Source organism: Panulirus ornatus, chromosome 45 (genome assembly GCF_036320965.1).
Source record: "Panulirus ornatus isolate Po-2019 chromosome 45, ASM3632096v1, whole genome shotgun sequence".
NCBI lineage: Eukaryota > Metazoa > Arthropoda > Malacostraca > Decapoda > Palinuridae > Panulirus > Panulirus ornatus.
In genome coordinates this window covers 2,387,881-2,407,781 of record NC_092268.1, presented here as the reverse complement: position 1 = coordinate 2,407,781, position 19,901 = coordinate 2,387,881, and the positions used below count along the sequence as shown (strand labels likewise).

At 39.3% G+C, this 19,901-nt stretch overlaps 2 protein-coding genes and 1 long non-coding RNA gene across 22 annotated transcripts in view; 2 read left to right on the top strand and 1 right to left on the bottom strand.

Annotated features, from left to right (window-relative positions):
* The window catches only part of LOC139762987 (uncharacterized), a 492,364-nt gene that overhangs the window by 186,481 nt on the left and 285,982 nt on the right, over positions 1-19,901 (bottom strand). For 12 of the 18 annotated variants that reach the window (XR_011715948.1, XR_011715952.1, XR_011715956.1 and 9 more), the window contains 4 exons: positions 16,590-16,740; positions 11,951-12,296; positions 11,280-11,538; positions 8,928-9,059 (listed from right to left, as the gene is read on the bottom strand). The exons of 2 other annotated variants lie outside the window; for them this stretch is intronic. The gene's annotated coding sequence lies outside the window, so the exon portion shown is untranslated. The remainder of the gene's footprint in view (positions 1-8,927; positions 9,060-11,279; positions 11,539-11,950; positions 12,297-16,589; positions 16,741-19,901) is intronic. 4 more of the 18 variants (XR_011715958.1, XR_011715949.1, XR_011715960.1 and 1 more) reach the window with 4 other exon arrangements.
* LOC139762994 (uncharacterized) overlaps positions 1-19,901 on the top strand; it is an 86,211-nt gene that overhangs the window by 53,726 nt on the left and 12,584 nt on the right. The window contains exons 1-2 of one of the 3 annotated variants that reach the window (XR_011715989.1): positions 13,877-14,236; positions 16,636-16,761. The exons of 1 other annotated variant lie outside the window; for it this stretch is intronic. This is a non-coding gene — a long non-coding RNA (uncharacterized lncRNA). Of the gene's footprint in view, positions 1-13,876; positions 14,237-16,635; positions 16,762-19,901 lie in introns of those variants that run through there. One more of the 3 variants, XR_011715990.1, reaches the window with a different exon arrangement.
* Positions 1,046-9,278, top strand: LOC139762941 (uncharacterized). The gene is made up of 8 exons (XM_071688264.1): positions 1,046-1,051; positions 2,220-2,366; positions 2,553-2,687; positions 4,654-4,764; positions 6,147-6,305; positions 7,263-7,427; positions 8,586-8,708; positions 8,959-9,278. Exons 1-6 carry the CDS (start codon positions 1,046-1,048, stop codon positions 7,356-7,358), a joined length of 654 nt encoding a protein of 217 aa, XP_071544365.1. The 3' UTR covers positions 7,359-7,427; positions 8,586-8,708; positions 8,959-9,278.

The following is a 19,901-nucleotide window of genomic DNA, read 5'->3' as shown; positions in this document are numbered from 1 at the left end:
TACTGGCTGCCTGATGCTCCTGTCTGTTGCTCCTACCATTTTGCCGAAAGGGTGGGCTACAGCATAGCTCTCACCATAGGAAAATCTCGGGTTTGATGATTGAGTAGCATGAGTAAAGTTTTGTGTGTAACAAGGAGAGATTGTATGCTTGTGGACAGAATACCAGCAGTCTACATATGGCTGAGACAGAAAGAAAGACGGCTGTCTGGATCGGAGGAGTGCAGCTTGACAACCACTGAAGTGCTGGCTCAGTATGCAGTTATCACTAATCCTCATGATACCTAGGTGGGTAGGATCAGGAGTATCACTTCTTTATCCCATCTTTCACATGCCATACACATCGTTTGTCTATGTAAGTATTTAAACCTTTCAATGCCCTGGTTTTATTTAGCTTATGTGTGTGCCATTTTTTAATTTCTCTAGGTATTGCAGCACAACAAGCCACTTTTCTAAACCCTTGCTACTTTATTTTAGACTGTTTTTTCTTCATTTGTTCATTACAGACTTTCACACATTACTTCACCAAAAAATGCCACTCCCTTTAACATACTTGCATATAACAACCTTTTCTGTGCAAGCCAGTGAATTGCAACAGGCCAATTATGCATGTTAATGCTCAGTCCCTCACATGTATACTCTTGCCCATGTGCAGCTTATTGAATCCAGTATTCCCAGTTACCACTCCTCTTTCAGCAACTGTCAAAGCACTCCCTCGGCCTTTTAAATGTAAAGTGGAACTCCCTTAAATGGGTGTCCATGGCAGTAGTCTCTCCATATCTAGGGAACTCCAGTGCCTCTTCATAGCCTCTATTGCTTCACCCTTAACAGGCCACGTAGAATGCTTCTACCTAATGTTCCTTATTATTACTATTACTTAATGCTCCAGCCTAAATGTTCCTACATACTGCTACCATCTGTTGCTTCTGCCAGTTTGCCAAAAGTCAAGGTTATTGAATGGTGCTCCGCAGGAAAATCGATTACGAATAATGATCTATGCGAGTCAAGTGTTGTATATGACAAGGAGAGATGCATGTTTCTGGACAGAATGCCAGTAGTTTACTTGTGATTGAGGTTTATAAAAGCTATTTTTTATATAATGGAGTTTATACTATCCTCAGCAAAAGGGGGTAGAACACTTCTCTTAAACCTGTGCTCTAGTGCATCTTGATTCTTCCATGCTTTCACATCACTACAATTGTTTCCATAAACTAATTTTTTTTCATTAGACATTTTACCTAATGGGATTGCAAAAGAGCATTGGAAGTCTTTTTCCCAGTACCTTCTGTGGTTGTAAACAACCTTGCCCTTGGATATAATGTCTTGTCTGTCCTCTGCATTTTCATTCTTCAAAAAGTTATTTAGACTTGGATAACATATCCTCCCAACTTTCTTTTTTCACTGGCCTGTTATTCATTTAGACTTGGATAACATATCCTCCCAACTTTCTTTTTTAACTGGCCTGTTATTCAGTAAAAGTGGAGCTTTGTAAGGCTCTTTCCCATTAGTTCCCATGCTTGTCAGTGACCTCACCTCTATGTGTCTGGGCCATAATCTGCACTTGTCTTGGAGCTGAATTACAATAAACAGCGATTGTCAGCACTTGGCAATCTCTTCATATCAGTGTCCTACACTCTTGCATGTTTGAGAGGTAACCACCTTAGAGTTGGACCAAACCCTCTCAAGACCTCATTTGATTAAGGCTACACCCAATTGAACAAGGACTCGTGTGTTCTGACTGATGCCATTAGGGCACATAAAAACTTTCATTCTTGTACTACCAGCAATTTAGAGAGTCCTTTAATTCCAACACCACCACAATATCATTGCTCTCTTCTCTTTCAAGTGCCCTCTGCTCCATCATAACATTTCATTTTCTTGCACAACTGACCTCTAGTCTTCACTCTACTTCTTCCATTGTTACCCTCCCTGCCACTCTCGGTACTTGTCCATCACCTGCGATATCAAGACTCCAGTTACTTTGAGTTCTTTTTCACAGTCATCATCCCAGGTCTTATCCCAAGACAACTTCATGCCTCTAGCATATAAGTATTTAAACACACTTACAGCCTGCACATCACTGCTGGATCTACAAGTGTCACTTATTCTGTTGCTTGGCTATTACCAAAATGTGTAAATGAGGTTGATTTTTAATGATGCTGACTTGGTAAGGTAGGAGAGGCAGTTGGATGTGAAAAAAGCGTGAACTGGTCTTTTGAAAGGTATGGAGTGGGCCAGTCATCTTCCCAGAACTAAGAGGGAGTGGAACAACTACCATTGATCAGACTGTTAACATCAGGAACCCCTTAGAAGGGAGCTCAGCCAATCAATCCTTGGAGGAATATGTTGCAGCTGTAAGCGAGCTTCAGGTATTTAAAATGAATGTTCTCTTGGTTATTTCCACAAAAAATGGGATGAGGGAGTGGCAAGTCTGATAATGGCTCATAATCAAATAATGGTTATACTTCAAAAAAGTCAAAACCTTACTGATCGTACATGAGAATTCTCTTTTATGACAGGATACTGGTTGATTAACCACTTGGTGATACTTGCAGACAGAGGTACAGCTTCTGAAGGATGCCCTTCCTACAGTGTTGTACCACTCCGGTCAGCAAGCTATCACTGGATTTATAAGTGCTGCATCCCTCACTGTTGATAATGCCCATTTTGATGAACTGACTTTACATAAGGTGAGTGAGTTGCATCATACCACTTGAGATATAAAACACTTCAAAGTTCTGATTCTGGAAAGGGATGTTAAAAGATTATTAAACCAATGGAAATTTTTTTGAGAATTTGAGGGGATATCACTTTGTAAATGTGGATTCAAGTAGGCATACTTCTTGCATTGCAAACCAGTATGAAACTGGTGTCCTTTATATGGTTAATACTGCTTTATACTGGCTACTAAACATGTTATATACATAGGATGTCTATATTTGGTTTCCTGTTTATCGAATGGTTCAGGTGCACAGTTGACTAACTCGTATATTCCTGCACTTTAAGTCGATGTATGTGAGCAAACCAAGGCTGTATGCTCATGATTTAATACATATAACTGGGAACCAAAAACTGTCGTGTTGGCCTTCATAATTTTAGACAAACTGGCAGGCATATCTGTAGATTAGTGGTGTTCAGTGGTAATAATTGTAATAGTAGAGGAAATGGAGTTTAGTGGTTCTGACATATTGTGGTCAAGGAATATAATCAATAGTATGTGGTTGCTTTTGGTTAAGCATTTCACTTTGCAGGTAAATGGCCACTCGCTAGACAGCATAACTCGGGAGTTCCTACTAGATGGTGTAGATCAGAATGTACAGGAAAGTTGGCGTGCAAACTACATGGAAGTGGATGTCTTCACCACCTGTGGCAGTCCCATAGCAGGAACGATCTCTGGAGTGCTAATTAGTGGTAGGTTTTCTGCTACATAATGGTCTTGTTTTGATCTAGTTGGGCATAGGAATGGGATAAGGAACCTCTTAATTTTTCCAGAGGAAAGTTCCACTATTTCCTAATATTTTATTTTCTAACCATAAAAGTGATATCAATGTTAAATGAAGGCGAGCTTGGGATGGGGGCGAGTTGCCTAGGCAAGGTGGTAGAATAGGGTCAGTGCAAGGATTACCTTACTTGATGCTAGAAGCTTTATTGGTTATAGTTGTACACACATGATGACACTCAATATGTCTAGATGGGATGATAAGGGACGTAAATGCAAGTCTTTGAGAGAGGGGTGAGTATGCAGCCTGTGGGGATGAAAGGGCCTGGGAAGCGAGTGTGTTTAACGATGATACAGTACTGGTGGCAGATTCAAGTGAGAAATTGCAGAAGTTGGTGACGAGTTTGGAAAAGTATGTGAAAGGAGAAAGCTGAGTGAATGTTAATAAAAGTAATCCCTACTAGTATGGCATCATAACATATACCATACTAGTTTGGTTGGGGTCCTTTATAGGTTAAATGAAAATGTAATGCAAATTTGATATGCAGTGCAGACTAACAGGTCTTCCGACAGCAAAAGTGTATGTGCAACCATAGTTTTGGCCATAAAGCTCATTTCTCCAGGAATTGGTAGGTTAGGTGAGGTCATGTGCCTTGACCTGCCACCTAGTCAAGGTGCCGATAGAAGGGTGCCCTGCTATATGCCCCACATCATGCAGTGGCTAATTAGCACGTCTGTGAAAGTTGAACTGTTAGCATTTAGAATAGTTCTCTCTCAATAATCAATTGGTGGTGACAGAGAAGGGACAAAGAGTTGGCAAAATTCAACAAACTTGATAGGCAAACTTAGTGCACCAAATTTAAGTGTGTGTACAGCAATAAGTATAGACAGTTTGCTCATTTTCCTTTTTCTATGTATCTTTTCTTGCCACATTCCTTGGCACCACCCAAAATTTCCATGGCTAGGCTACTTAAGAGATAAAAGTGTATTAAAGGGAAAATATTTTTCAGCAGATTTTGGTTGCAATGAATATACTAGGTAAGGGGAAAACAGGATTGAAAATACTGCCAGTGTCTCTCCTGTATCATACAAGGCAACTACTAATTATAAATGAATAGTAAAGATGTAAATTTCAGAATGAACATTTGCTGCTTTCATTGTTTTTCTTTCACAATATCTTTCATTATTACGGTACTACAATTTGATGTAAATTTTAGGTTGATGACACTTGGTTCATGTTGGTGGCTAATGACTATGATCCTGAAGACTTTCTTGACCCATACACTGCAACATCAGAGGTCTTTGCCTGGAACAGTTTCCCAGAATCGGTAAGGTTAAGTGTTTTTGTTAGTATGTATAATTGAAGGTCAGGTACCTGAGGACTGGTGGAATGCTTGTTCAGTGCCATTGTATAAATGCAAGGGGAACAGAAAGTGAATATTTGAACTAGAATAGAGGAAATTTGTTTAGGATACCTGGAAAGTTGTAAGAGACTTGTGATATAGGGTAGCACGCACAGAGCATCAGAATGTGGAGGAACAAAGTGGCCTCAGAAGTGGGAGACGCTGTTTCGATCAGGTGCTTGCTTTGAAGAATCTTTGATATACTTAAAGAAAACACTTTGTGTGTGGAATTTATAGATCAGGAGAAAATATATAATGTGGTTGACATGCTTTGTGTATGGAGTTGGAGGAAAGCTACAAAAACTAGCTTAGATTTTCTATCAAATGAGTAAGGCATGTGTGTTAAGTGACAGAGAGGAGTGGTGGTGCCAGGTGAAGGTAGCTGTCATATGTAATGCACCGAAACCACTGCATTATATATTGAACCAGGTCCTGTGAAGTGTCTGGGGTAAACCATGGAAAGTTTAGTGGGGCTTGGATGTGGAAAGGGAGCTGTAGTTTTGGTGCATTACACATGACAGCTAGCAGACCGAGTGTGAACGAATGTGGCCTTTGTTGCCTTTTCCTAGCGCTACCTCGCGCATGTGCGTTGGAAGGTGTTGTTTCATGTGTGGTGGGGTGGCAGTGGCAATGGATGAAGGCAGAAAGTATGAGTATGTACATGTGTATGTATGTATATGTTTATATACGTTGAAATGTATAGGTATGTATATGTGCGTGTGTGGGCATTTATGTATATGCATGTGTATGTGGGTGGGTTGGGCCATTCTTTTGTCCGTTTCCTTGTGCTACCTCGCTAACGCGGGAGACAGCGACAAAGTTTAATAAATATATGAAATATTTATTTTTTTTAATCATACTTTGTTGCTGTCTCCCGCATTAGCGAGGTAGTGCAAGGAAACAGACGAGGAAGTCCAACCCACCCATATAATACATGAATACATGAATGCCCATACACGCACATATACATACATGTACATTTCAACATATACATACACAGACGTACATATATGTACATATATGGAAATGGAGGGAGGAAGAACAAGGACAAGTTGGAAGGATGGAGTGAGATGTAAGAGATGGACATGCAGTCAACAGGCTGGATCAGGGCATGTGAAGCTGTTAGGAGAAACTGTGAATAAGGACATGTAGTTTCTGTGCATTATGCATGAGAGTTAGTGTATGTGAGCAAATGGGGCCATTTTTCCTCTGCTCCTGATGCTGCCTCAGAGTGTGGAGAAATTGTGTACATAAACGATATATATTTTTTTCATATTGTGTATGTCATGTATGCATACTCTTCACAGTTTACTGTAGTGGCAGAATATGTGGCAGACCACACCACCTCTGGGATGTTCATGACATCCAGCCTTCCAGTCAAGGAAAGTTTCTGTACGTTAGCTCAGCTTAAGGTTGCAGACCATCCCCACTTTGAAGACAATATAAAGTACACAGCAGGAGTCTTGGTAAGTTCTTTCTTTATTCCTAGTAGTGTTAGGGCATACAAATGAAATTCTGAAGTCACAGTCACCAATTTATTTTCATATGGTAATGAATATCTAAAGCATATTTTAACATACTTTATGACAAAGGATATTAAATTCTTTGCACTTGCCTCTTATTTGGACAAGTATGCCTTTATACTAGTTAAATTGTACAATCAGACTGTAAATTACTTTTAATTCTAAGGTGTCAATATGACAAACTGGAGAAAAATCCTGAAGAAAGCCTTTGCAACTAGTCTCGTATTGCTTTCCTCGTATGGGAATCTGTGGAGCCATCAGTGACACTATACCAGTCTCTTGCCATAATGAATGACCACTTAACCCTACTGAGAGGAGAGCAGAGGTTGAATTCAATTTGATATCAACTGCACCCAGGGTAAAAGCAATTTATGCTGTGATTGTACATTGTTTCTTTACTTAAGCAAAAACTTGCGTGGATATGTGTGGGAAAACAAGGGTACATAAAGTTGCAATCATGGTGCAAATATAGTATCTTGTGTAGGACTTTGCTCCTGATTAGAAAACCATCCCTTGAGACATGTAGGAATTGCTTAGCCTTTGAGGCCTTAAAAGCTCTCCGCTGGGCAGAGATTAAGTTCATAAAAAAAAAGCTTGTTACAAAAAATACTTTAGTTTTGTTCAAGAATGTTGGTTCCATTTATAAAATTTAGTTGTGGATATTTACAAAACACATTGTTGCCTACTTACAAACCTATTGACAGTATTGTATTGGTTACTGAAGAATTTTGCCTTATTTTTTCCTATGACTTTTATATTAAAAAAGATGGCCAAATTCATCATCCATCCTTACTGACCAGAGTTTTTTTGCATTTTACAAAATGATATAAGGGAATCTGTATGTGCGCGAAAGTTGAAAACCATTGCAATATGTGAATACTTAAAAATTCCAATTTTCAGGTATACCGATACAATAAAGTGCCGAAGAATTTTGAAATGTTCCAACATTTGACTGCTTATGGAGTGGTTGACCAGGCAGTGCTTCAGTGTGGATAACAGCCTTATTTGCTCCTTGTTTCCAGTGCTGAAGCCAAGTTGTATGTATATGAATATCACCATCTTGAGGTAAGTTGAATGTTCTGGAAAAATAGAAAAATGTCAGTACCAGTAAATTAACCTTAGTCTCTCCTTTAATGAAACTAATTCCTAACTACATGCCCAGGTTCAATCCATTGACAGCACGTTGACCCTGGTATACCAAGTCATTCCACCAATGCCATCCTCCATCAAGCCACCTCACAACACATATTGTCCTCAAACATTTCATTTCAAACACATCCACCCTCCTCCGCACAACTCAACCTATAGCCCACGCCTCGCAACCATATAACATTGTTGGAACCACTTTTCCTTCAAACATACCCATTTTTCCTCTGAGATGCCATCCTCCAGCACTTCCTCACATTGCCCTCTCCCTCCCTCTCTCATTCCTTCACCAAGGTCTCCACCCTCCACCAATGCCACCCTCCCTCCCTCCCTCCTTCACCAAGGTCTCCACCCTCCACCAATGCCACCCTCCCTCCCTCCTTCACCAAGGTCTCCACCCTCCACCAATGCCACCCTCCCTCCCTCCTTCACCAAGGTGACCACCCTCCACCATCGCTTCACTCCACAAGGGATATGCCTCCAGATTTAGGGCCACACTGGGGTATTTTGACACCAGGATCTTATTGAAGTTTGATACACATAAATCTCCACCATCTTAGGACGGTAGGGTTCAGTGGGTGGAGACTGAACAATGTTGGTGATAGCATTGGAGACACAGTAGGGGTAATGGTGGTAGTGGTGAAGGTCACCAGGGGATTCTCTGATGGGGTTAATTCCAGAACAAAAGTGGAAACATGGTCGAGCATTAAACAGCAGATAAATGCAGCTTTCCCCTGCTTTTCAAGAACTGTGGAACAACAGGTTCAGAAGAGGTATCACAACATTATATCCTCAGGAAAGAATAAGATTGCTACTCATAAGAGGCTCTTCTGTAAAACAGATAAGTAACTTATGAAACTATACCCATTTTGTAAGAGGCTAACAGATAACACTTTCCAGGGTGGAGGACCAGTAGGTCGCTCTTTATGGAGCAAAAATGGAAATAAGACAGTTTCATAGTCTCAATGTGAAGTAGGTTAGGCATAAGCTAAGTTGTATGAAAAAGACTTGCATAGGCTAAGTTATTGCCATACAATGCTTGTGAATTTGTCTTAATTGCTGTATGTATTTTTACAGGTGGTGGTCCACTACATGATAAGCCTCTGCTTGATCCTGTCACATGCAGTAGCAGGTATTCTTGGTGCTGACAGCCCAAGCATCACAGGAATTTCAGCTACGATTCTGTGACTAATGATTCGTGTGAGGATACCACTAGTTTAGCAATTTGTATAATATTTTCTTTGTTCACCAGAAGTAACCATTTGTGGCGCTGAAATTTGTATGTACTTATAATTTCTTCCCATAAGACTTGGCTTAAGTCAAGAGGGCTTTTTATAGTATTATAGAAAAGTATTAAAGTTTAGTAAATCAAATGAGGTTACAATTTAGTTCATATTACAGCCAAAGTTTTAAACTTACATTTTACAATTGATTCCTTTCTCTCCCACAGGCTGTGCACCATGATGATACCTCCACCTCAGTCCTCGCATGAATCCCTGCCTTCAGGTTCAATGCTGATGCATAGGCGTACGTCTACAGACTTGGGACAATCTATCAAAAAAAATATACCTAAAAATTAGAGAACTGCAAAACAAAAGTGCAATCTACTTGCAGTTAAAATTCCTAACCAATAATTTGTCTATTATTTCTTTGAAACAACTTTTTAACACATCTCAGATTCACTTATAATTTGCTGATACTCTTATCTCCAAATCATAGTGTGTGGACAAGTTAATGTATTTCTTTACTGGAAAAAAAATGTTTACAGAACTGAGTGTTTGATTTCCCAGGTAGAAATAATTTATAACAATCCACAGATTGTTGTGACAAAGGTATGATATGGTTATGAAACATCTTTGGAGTTTGTGATGTCTTTTGTCAAATAAGGAATGTATACCGTATAATGATTTATTATACTTAGTTGCTGTCTCCCGCGTTAGTGAGGTAGCGCAAGGAAAAAGACAAATGAATGGCCCAACCCACCCACACAGACATACATAAATGTCCACACATGCACACATACATACTTATACATTTCAAAGTCTACATACACAGACATATACACACATTTACATATTCATGCTTGATGCCTTCATCCATTTTCGTCGCCACCCTGCCACACATGAAATAGCACCCCACAATCTCCCCATGCTGTAGCACCAGGAAAAGACAACATATGCTACATTCGTTCACACTTGGTCTCTAGCTGTCATGTGTAATGCACCAAAACCACAGCTCCCTTTTCACATCCAGGCCCCAAAAAACTTTCCATGGTTTACCCCAGACACTTCACATGCCCTGGTTCAATCCATTGATAGCACATCAACCCCAGTATACCACATCATTCCAATTCACTATTGCTTGCACGCCTTTCACCATCCTGTATGATCAGGCCCAAATCGCTCAAAATCTTTTTCACTTCATCCTTCCACCTCCAATTTGGTCTCCCACTTCTTGTTCCCTCCACCAATGACACATATCCTCTTTGCCAATTTTTCCTCGCTCATTCTCTCCATAACTACTAAAGAATTTGACACCTTAAAACCCATCCAAAAAAAAATGATAGCTAATCACCAATCCCTCAAACCTACTGAATGCAATAACCTTGCTTTTATTCACATTTACTCTGCTTTCTTCTTTCACACACTTTAGGAAGCTCGGTCACCAACTTCAGCAGTTTCTCACCCGAATCAGCAACCAGCCCTGTATCATCAGCAAACGACAACTGACTTGCTTCCCAAGCCCTCTCATCCACAACAGACTGCATAATTGCCTCTCTCCAAAACTCTTCCATTCTCCTCCCTAACAACCCCATCCATAAACAAATTAAACAACCATGGAGACATCACACACCCCTGCCGCAAACCTACATTCACTGGGAACCAATCACTTTCCTCTCTTCATACTATTACACATGCCTTATATCCTTGATGAAAACTTTTCATTGCTTCTAACAACTTGCCTCCCACACCATATATTCTTAATACCTTCTACAGAGTATCTCTATCAACTCTTATCATATGCCTTCTCCAGATCCATAAATGCTACATACAAATCCATTTGCTTTTCTAAGTATTTCTCATATACATTCTTCAAAGCAAACACCTGGTCCACACATCCTCTACCACTTCTGAAATCTGATGCTCCGTACATTCCTTTACCCTCTCAATCAATACCCTCCCATATAATTTCCCAGGAATACTCGACAAACTTATACCTCTGTAACTTGAACACTTGCCTTTACCGCCTTTGTATAATGGCACTATGCATGCATTCTCCCAATCCGCAGGGTTTTCACCATACATACATTGAATATCCTTACCAACCAGTCAACAACACAGTCACCCCCTTTTTCAATAAATGCCAATGCAATACCATCCAATCCCACCGAATTGCTGGCTCTCAACTCCTACAAAGCTTTAACTACCTCTTCTCTATTCACCAAACCATTCTCCCTGACCCTCTCACTTCGCACACCATCTTGCAAAGCACCCTTTATCTGCCACTCTATCATCAAACACATTCAGCAAACCTTCAAAACTCACTCTTATCTCCTCACTTCCACTACTTGTTACCTCCCCATTTAGCCCCCTTCACTGATGTTCCCATTTGTTCTCTTGTACACTTTATGTACCTCCTTCCAAAGCATCTTTTTATCCGCCAACAATGCCCATTCTTCACTAAGTTTTCAGTTTGAAAAAGTGTGCATGATACTGGATCGCTGTTCTGCCATGAAGTGTAAATTAGCAAAGTAGTCTCTGCAACACAAACCTAGAGGTGCATCTCCTGGGTTTAAGTGATTTGATTGTGCTGCTGCATCCAAATTATATCCAAGAAAAATGTCGAGGTTGCCTTCATCTCGGTGTAAATTCACTTCTTTGCATATATTATGGAGAACAACACACGCCATGATTATATGATAGATTTGTTCTGTCTTGACCCTGAGTCACTTCTCCATGCAAAACGTGCCACCTTCGTTTCAGCTGTCCAATCCCCCTTTCCACAGTACATCTAGTTTTCTTCTTGTGTCCTGTAATACATGAATCTTATTAAGTACAAATCTGAGTTTGGACGTTAGTCCCAGGCTCATCATCTAGCTTGTTTTCTCATAATCTAGAAATCTTTTGCACACTGGGTTAGGTCAATTTTGGATTGTGGAAACACTTAAAAGACATGAAACCTGTTTCTTCTACAGCCTATGTAGATATGCAAATAATATTGACATTTTGTCACAAGTAAACATGCAAGAAAACGTTTAACGTTACCCATTACAAGTTGTCTGAGAACCATCTTCAGGTCTTAGGTAAAGCATCAAAAGCCAACACTTGCAATAGTAATTACTATCACCAATAAGATCTACAGCACCCACACCATCAGGGAAGACCCTAATCTGCATAAATTCTGTTTCGTCTACCATCTGTCTATACAATAACCCTACTTACAGTAGATTGTGTTGGTCCACAACGTGATCTTTTCCAGTTGCAATATAACGTAAGGTCATCAGCATCACTTAGTTCCGGCGTGATACAGAGCCATGTTCCTTGCTGTAGTACTTTCTATTTCCCGCTACATCTCTGATCTATTTCTCAATCTGTGACCACCTGTCTTCCTGCACAGTCAAGCTGGTATCTTCTGACATCCATCCCCTCGTACACACCCCCAGAACAACGGGGCCTAAAAGTTTTCAGCTGAACAAGTGTTCCTTGTCGTCCCAGCCATGTTTGCCTCACTAAGCAAATTCTTAACTGCTTTTGAGGCTTCTCCATCCCTGAGGCATCAACCAGGAATCTGAAAAAAAAAGTAAAAACTTTGATATGTATTATGCAAAATACAAACATGTTTATTATACTTAATTGCCATCTCCTGCATTAGCAAGGTAGCGTAAGGAAACAGACGAGAAGTCCAACCCACCCACATACACATAAATGCACCACATATACATACATATACATTTCAATGTATATATCTGTATAAGAGTGGATGAGCCTTCGTCTGTTTCCTGGCACTTCCTCGCTGACAAGGTAAACAGCGATTATAATAATATGAGTGTATATGTAATATAGGTAATGTATACATGTATGTATTCATACTTAAAATAATAAAGTATACGATATAAACAAAGATCGACAATTATTCAAACCTTTGTATCTCCACTGTTTTAGCAACTTGGACTAGTGAGCAAGGTTGCAAACATGTCCTTTTCACCATCTTCCTATGTCACTGATGTAATGTAATGCAATAAATATTTGTTTACGGAAGTGTATGTTTCATTTATAGAAATAAGACTCCCTGATAAAAGCCATTATCTTGTCTATCTGACTAAAATCAACTATCAAAAATCAGAATAAAAAACTAGAAAAGAAACGCTTAAAACTGATTATCTAAAAGATCTAAGATCCACACTTAAATAACTTTAAAAGAGCCATTAAATTTAATGATCTGTAACGAAAAATATAAACAAAAAAGCATTTTGTTTTGGTCATTTTATAAGTAGTTTACAAAAGCCTATATAAGGTGAGTGGACAGACAGTTACAACCATCCAACCCCTCTGGTGTCTGACCCCAGACTGAGGTTGACCCAGTTCTAAGGGCCTAGGTCAGCAGCTAGATCATGGCACTAAATCAAGGGTCGGCACATAAGGCCCTGAAGTGTACAACCTAAGTTCAACACACTTCACAATACAATTATCAATAAACTCACAAATAACACCAGAGCTACTAAATACATTAATTATCTAAAAGAAAAAAAAAAATGCCAACCACCACAAATAACTGAGTTAATGATTGAAAGTTAAGTTTTCTTTAAGTGATCTTATGATTCGTTTTCCTTCTTGGCAAGAAAAAGTGTCTAAGTAAATCATTTTCAAAGCCACTATCTATCTATCTATCTGTCTATCTATCTATGACGCCCTATGACTCCCTTCTGCAACCACCTCCCCCAAAATAAAGATATGTCCACGGAAATAGTCTCCATAACTAGTATACATCAGTGCCACTTTTTAACTTTTAGTGGCTCACCCTTATTTCTGGTCATCATTTCTCATAAGGAACTTTCTTAAGGGAGTTTGGACTGATGTACTAACTGCGTTTTGGCTGTGTTTCGAAGCCTCATTGAGTCAGTTGAATCGGAACAGCTTCGTTCAGGCGAGTCCCGTATTTTCCACTGCTGTACTACAAAAGACGTCTTAAAAATAACTATAAAAGCTTCAGAATTGTACTATTGAGTTACCTTCCTCTTGAAAACGTAATTTCTGGTATAAAAATCCAAGTTCTGTACGTTATTTCATACTTTATGAGACAGGTTCGAACTTCACTGCTTCACACAAGTAAGAAGAGAAAGTATGAAACACTGCCATCTATGTTTTGGATATGGTACTAAAACTGCCACCTATGTTTTGGATATGGTACTATCACAACACTTCATTAAATCGTCATCTTGATATCATTTACAGTTATATAACCATCAAAGACATTGAAAACCATCTTAATTCCACGCCTGGCATCTAATTAAGGACTCTCAACACCATCAGGAGGTTAGAAAACAGATAATTCCTGTATTTCCTCGTGATGTTGAGTTACCAGCTAGCAATTTGACGCCGTGGCCAGGTCGTGCCAGAGTTTCCAGGGACGGTATAAATTCCATGAGCCAAGATGGCCATTTGCTGGTAGGAGCCGCTGACGGGGAGGACCTACGCGTGACACACCGTCCATCAAACCCTTATTTTAAGGTTAGTATATGCAAATTGTTCGAGAAATTTGTTGACCAGTTGTAATGTTATGCATAAGGGTCAAAGTGGAGTGTCATAAAGTGTTATTTTTACGGTAATTAGCAGAGATATGGCTGGCTTGACGTACGGTCCTTCTGTTAACCCATGCGGGAAGTGGCACACACATATACACTTTATACGTATTCATATAACTCCACCTTGTACAGTAAGGTTCGGTAAAACGCTATCAGCTGGCTATGTGTTCTGTTTGGAAACAACCGATAGACCCCGTTGCTCACCATAGTGAGACTAAGGGTATTCGAGTACTTAGACTTTCGAATAGTTGTTTCCTAATATACAGTCCCTTAGCCTAGCCGTTGCATGCCTGCCTCTTGCACAAGGGGTCCCAGGTTCGATCCTGGCTGTTGGAGCTTTGTATGTTCTATGAAGGTGCGCGTTCATATACACTTTATTCGTATATATATATATATATATATATATATATATATATATATATATATATATATATATATGCATGCATCTGATCCCGGTTATGAGTTCATTTAAATCAAGTTTGAGGACATTGGAGAGGCTCTGGTGTGTGTGTGTGAACCATCGTAATGATCGTTTGGTAGTTTCGTTGTGTTGTTCTGCTGCTAAAACGAAGCGCCAAGTTTATTTTCCACTTGATATTCACACTACACCTCATGTTCGGCCATGGCTCAAGACAGTTGTTATCCTAACGATGATAAAATGGGTCATTTCGACCAACTACAGCTAAGATAAGGCTTGATGGCCGGACGCCATCTTGTTTCCGACAAGGGCCCAAATGTCATTATTTACGTTATTATTATTACAAAATAACACACCCAATCCTTTCCTATCTTCATCTTGCCGTCGATAATGACCTAATGACCAGAATTACCAGCAAAATGCAATGATATAATAGTGCGGTGATGAGGGAATAAAGCCAGTAGAGCAATAATTGTACTTATATATATACGTTAACACAGCCATGACGGTTAATGAAGAACAAGTTAATATCTAAGGTTAATGTGTTTAATTACCATGTCATTTTAACGTTAATATCTAAGGTTAATGTGTTTAATTATCATGTCATTTTAACGTTAATATCTAAGGTTAATGTGTTTAATTACCATGTCATTTTAACGTTAATATCTAAGGTTAATGTGTTTAATTACCATGTCATTTTAACGTTAATATCTAAGGTTAATGTGTTTAATTACCTTATCATTTTAACGTTAATATCTAAGGTTAATGTGTTTAATTACCATGTCATTTTAACGTTAATATCTAAGGTTAATGTGTTTAATTACCATGTCATTTTAACGTTAATATCTAAGGTTAATGTGTTTAATTACCATGTCATTTTAACGTTAATATCTAAGGTTAATGTGTTTAATTACCTTATCATTTTAACGTTAATATCTAAGGTTAATGTGTTTAATTACCATGTCATTTTAACGTTAATATCTAAGGTTAATGTGTTTAATTACCATGTCATTTTAACGTTAATATCTAAGGTTAATGTGTTTAATTACCATGTCGTCATTTTAACGTTAATATCTAAGGTTAATGTGTTTAATTACCATGTCATTTTAACGTTAATATCTAAGGTTAATGTGTTTAATTACCATGTCATTTTAACGTTAATATCTAAGGTTAATGTGTTTAATTACCATGTCATTTTAACGTTAATATCTAAGGTTAATGTGTTTAATTACCATGTCATTTTAACGTTAATATCTAAGGTTAATGTGTTTAATTACCATGTCGTCATTTTAACGTTAATATCTAAGGTTAATGTGTTTAATTACCATGTCATTTTAACGTTAATATCTAAGGTTAATGTGTTTAATTACCATGTCGTCATTTTAACGTTAATATCTAAGGTTAATGTGTTTAATTACCATGTCATTTTAACGTTAATATCTAAGGTTAATGTGTTTAATTACCATGTCGTCATTTTAACGTTAATATCTAAGGTTAATGTGTTTAATTACCATGTCGTCATTTTAACGTTAATATCTAAGGTTAATGTGTTTAATTACCATGTCGTCATTTTAACGTTAAAATGTTAATGTAAATCATGTGATTATTGCTGCTGGTTTTCATACTGGGGTCAAGGCTGAGTGTTGCCGCAGTGTTGTTGTTGTTGTTGCCTTAGTTTGTATATATTGCTACACACAACACAAATGTCAACACATGATCATCATCTCGGCTTCCAGGATGATGATGAGGCGGGCCCACACCAAGGAGTCGACCCCAAGCTGGATCCCAACCTGATCCCTCACACCACTTAACATCCTCGTATATACTCGAGATTATTGACATGACAACACACATCACTTACGTCAATCTGGTTCACGAAGAATTGACACCTCTTTGTTTCCCCGCAGGTCACTGTGACTCCTTGAACCGGCTTCTGGGCTCGAGCACGACTTACACGGAGGAGCACGTCTTGACAGCTTCTCCTCCAGCTCACTAGTGATCAGATCCTGAACCTGTTGACTCGTATAAATAATGTAAGTATAAGAAACAGCATCCGATCCCATGTAACAACATTGGATCTCTTTACTTTGGCTCGGATCCCATTGAATCCGATGCGCTCGTACGTCTTTTGATGGGTGACGTAGAATGCACCATGTATTTTGTTATAATGAGTTCTATTTAAACTTTTATCATTAGATTTTATTATTAAATACCTCAAAATGTGTTAATAATAAATTATTTTTAACAATTTTTTTATATAGTTGGTACACAGCCAACATGGTGCATTTGACCATAGCCTATTGTGATTGATGTCAACACAATAATAATTTACATATGAAAACCATACAGAGATGACCCTTATGGTGTGATCGGCCCTTACTCTTAGCCTCCATCTATCACATACTCTTCTAAACTCAGTCACAAAATTCTGTACTCGCTCAAATATATCAATGCTGTATCATAACAAACAATAACTGACTGACTTTTCATGTCCCTCTCATCCCCTACAGACTTCATATTCGCCCTTCTCTCTTAGATTCTCACATATTCTTGTCACACCAACTCATATATAAACACCCATGGGGACATCACATCCTTCCCCCTGCATAGCAATCCAGTAATTCCTGACCATCTTTCCTAATCACATATGTACACTTGTGTATATCCCTCTTTCTAAACTAGACATTCCCAATAACCAGTCCTTTTTCAGCACACAACTGCACAAGCTGTACACCATTTCCACTGATAAAACATTTCCAGCAATTTGTCGTAGTCAAGTGGATGATTACACCAGTGTTGGCCTTCCACCTGAGCAGCTTCCTGTGCCTCTGGTGACCTGGACTTTCCACCCAACCTCTGGGATCCTGGACTCTGAGCTAGGTCAGTGACGTGGCCACCTTGGTTGTGTCCTGGACCTCTGAGTTGCTATATTCTTGGTCCTGGACCCCCTAGTCTTACCTGATGTATCAGATTAATTTCCTGATGAAGTGCCTGACAACCCTGGTATACACCAATTCTGTATCTAATTTTACAGTAAAATTTCATTCAGTAACATAAAAAAATAAATTTTTACAATTATCATTGTAAAATTTTTTGATGATACTGAATGAAATTTTACTGTAGAATTAGACAGTGTTGGTGTACACCAGGGTTGTCAGGCACTTCATCAGGAAATTAATCTGATACATCAGGTAAGACTAGGGGGTCCAGGACCAAGAATATAGCAACCCAGGGGTCCAGGACACAACCAAGGTGGCCACGTCACTGACCTAGCTCAGAGTCCAGGATCCCAGAGGTTGGGTGGAAAGTCTAGGTCACCTGGAATCCAGGTCACCAGAGGTCCAGGAGGCTGTTCTGGTGTCCATAGGTACAAGGAGCTGCTCGGGTGGAAGGCCACCACTATTCAATATTAGCGCGCGCTTCTTATAGAGGCTTACGACCAATATCACCTTGCTTGGTACAATCTCGAAAAAAGGTCACTTACATTCTTGTGGCTATCAACAAAGAAGCTGCTTGTTAATAAAAAAAAATATGCTATGATACACTGTAATAAGCATAAATACTGTCCCTTCTCATTTTAAAGAATTACTATTGTACTGTATATCTGTACATCAATTTAGAAAATATTCTTTTACCAAAAAATACAATAGCCCTATAATATAAACTGATCTTTTATGGTACAAATATATATGTATTGTTATGTGGTGTGTGAAGTGAGAGGGTCAGGGTGAATAGTTTGGTTAAGAGAGGTGGTGAAAGCCTTGCGGAAGATGAAAACCAGAAAGGTGGCAGGTTTGGAGGGTACTGCAGTTGAATTTATTAAGAAATGGGGTGACTGTGTTGTTGATTGGTAATGTATGTGTGAATCATGGTGAAGTGGCTGAGGATTGGCAGAATGCATGTATATTGCCACTGTACAAAGGCAAAGGGGATATTAAATTGTATGGGAGGGCATTGATTGAGAGGGTGAAGACATGTACATAGCATCAGATTGGGGCTGAGCTGTAAGGTTTCAGAAGTGGCAGAGGACGTGTGGATCAGGTGTTTGCTTTGAAGAATGTGTGTCAGAAATACTTAGAAAAACAGATGGATCTGTATGTAGCATTTATGGATCTTGAGAAGGCATATGATAGGGTTGATAGAAATGCTTTGTGGAAGATCTTAAGAGTACATGGTGTGGGAGAAAGGCTGCGAGAAGCAGTGAAAAGTTTTTATCAATGGTGTAAGGCATATGTATGAGTTGGAGAGGAGAGTGATTGGTTCCCAGTGAAGGTCAGTCTGCAGCAGGGGTGTGTGATGTCCCCATGGTTGTTTAATTTGTTTATGGATGGGGTGGTTAGGGTGGTAAATGCAGGAGTTTTGCAAAGAGGGGCAAGTATGCAATCTGTTGGGATGAGAGGACCTGGGAAGTGAGTCGGTTTTTGTTCACTGATGATACAGCACTGGTGGCTGATTTGATTGAGAGACTGCAGAAGTCTTGGAAATGTTTGAGGACAGTATGTGGTGTGAGGTGGTTTGACTGGGTAAGTAATGAAAGGGTAAGAGATGTGTGGTAATAAATAGTGTAGTTGAGAAAGAGCAGATGAAAGCATGTTGAAATGCTTTGGATACATGGAGAGAATGAGTAAGGAAAAGCTGACAAAGAGGATATATGTATCAGAGGTGGAGGCAACAAGAAGTGGGAGACCAAACTGGAGGTGGGAGGATGGAGTGAAAAAGAGTTTGAGCAATTGGGGCCTGAACTTACAGGAGGGTGAGAGGCATGCAAAGAGTAGCATGAATTGGAATGATGCAGTATACTAGGGTCAACGTGCTATCAGTGTACTGAACCAGGACAAGTGAAACGTCTGGGGTAATCCACGGAATGGTCTGTAGGGCCCGGATGCGGATAGGGAGCTGTGGTTTTGGTGCATTACACATGACAACTAGAGACTGAGTGTGAATGAATGTGGCCTTTTTTGTCTGTTTTCCTGGCACTACCGTGTTGACATGGGGAAGCAATGCTGTTTCCTGTGGGGTGGGGCGCCTGGAATGGATGAAGGCAAGCAAGTGTGAAAATGTACTTGTATATGTGTATATGCTGATATGCATGTGTATGTGCATTTATGTATATAATGTGTATATGAGTGGATGGGTCATTCTTTGTCTTTTTCCTGACGCTACCTTCTAACTG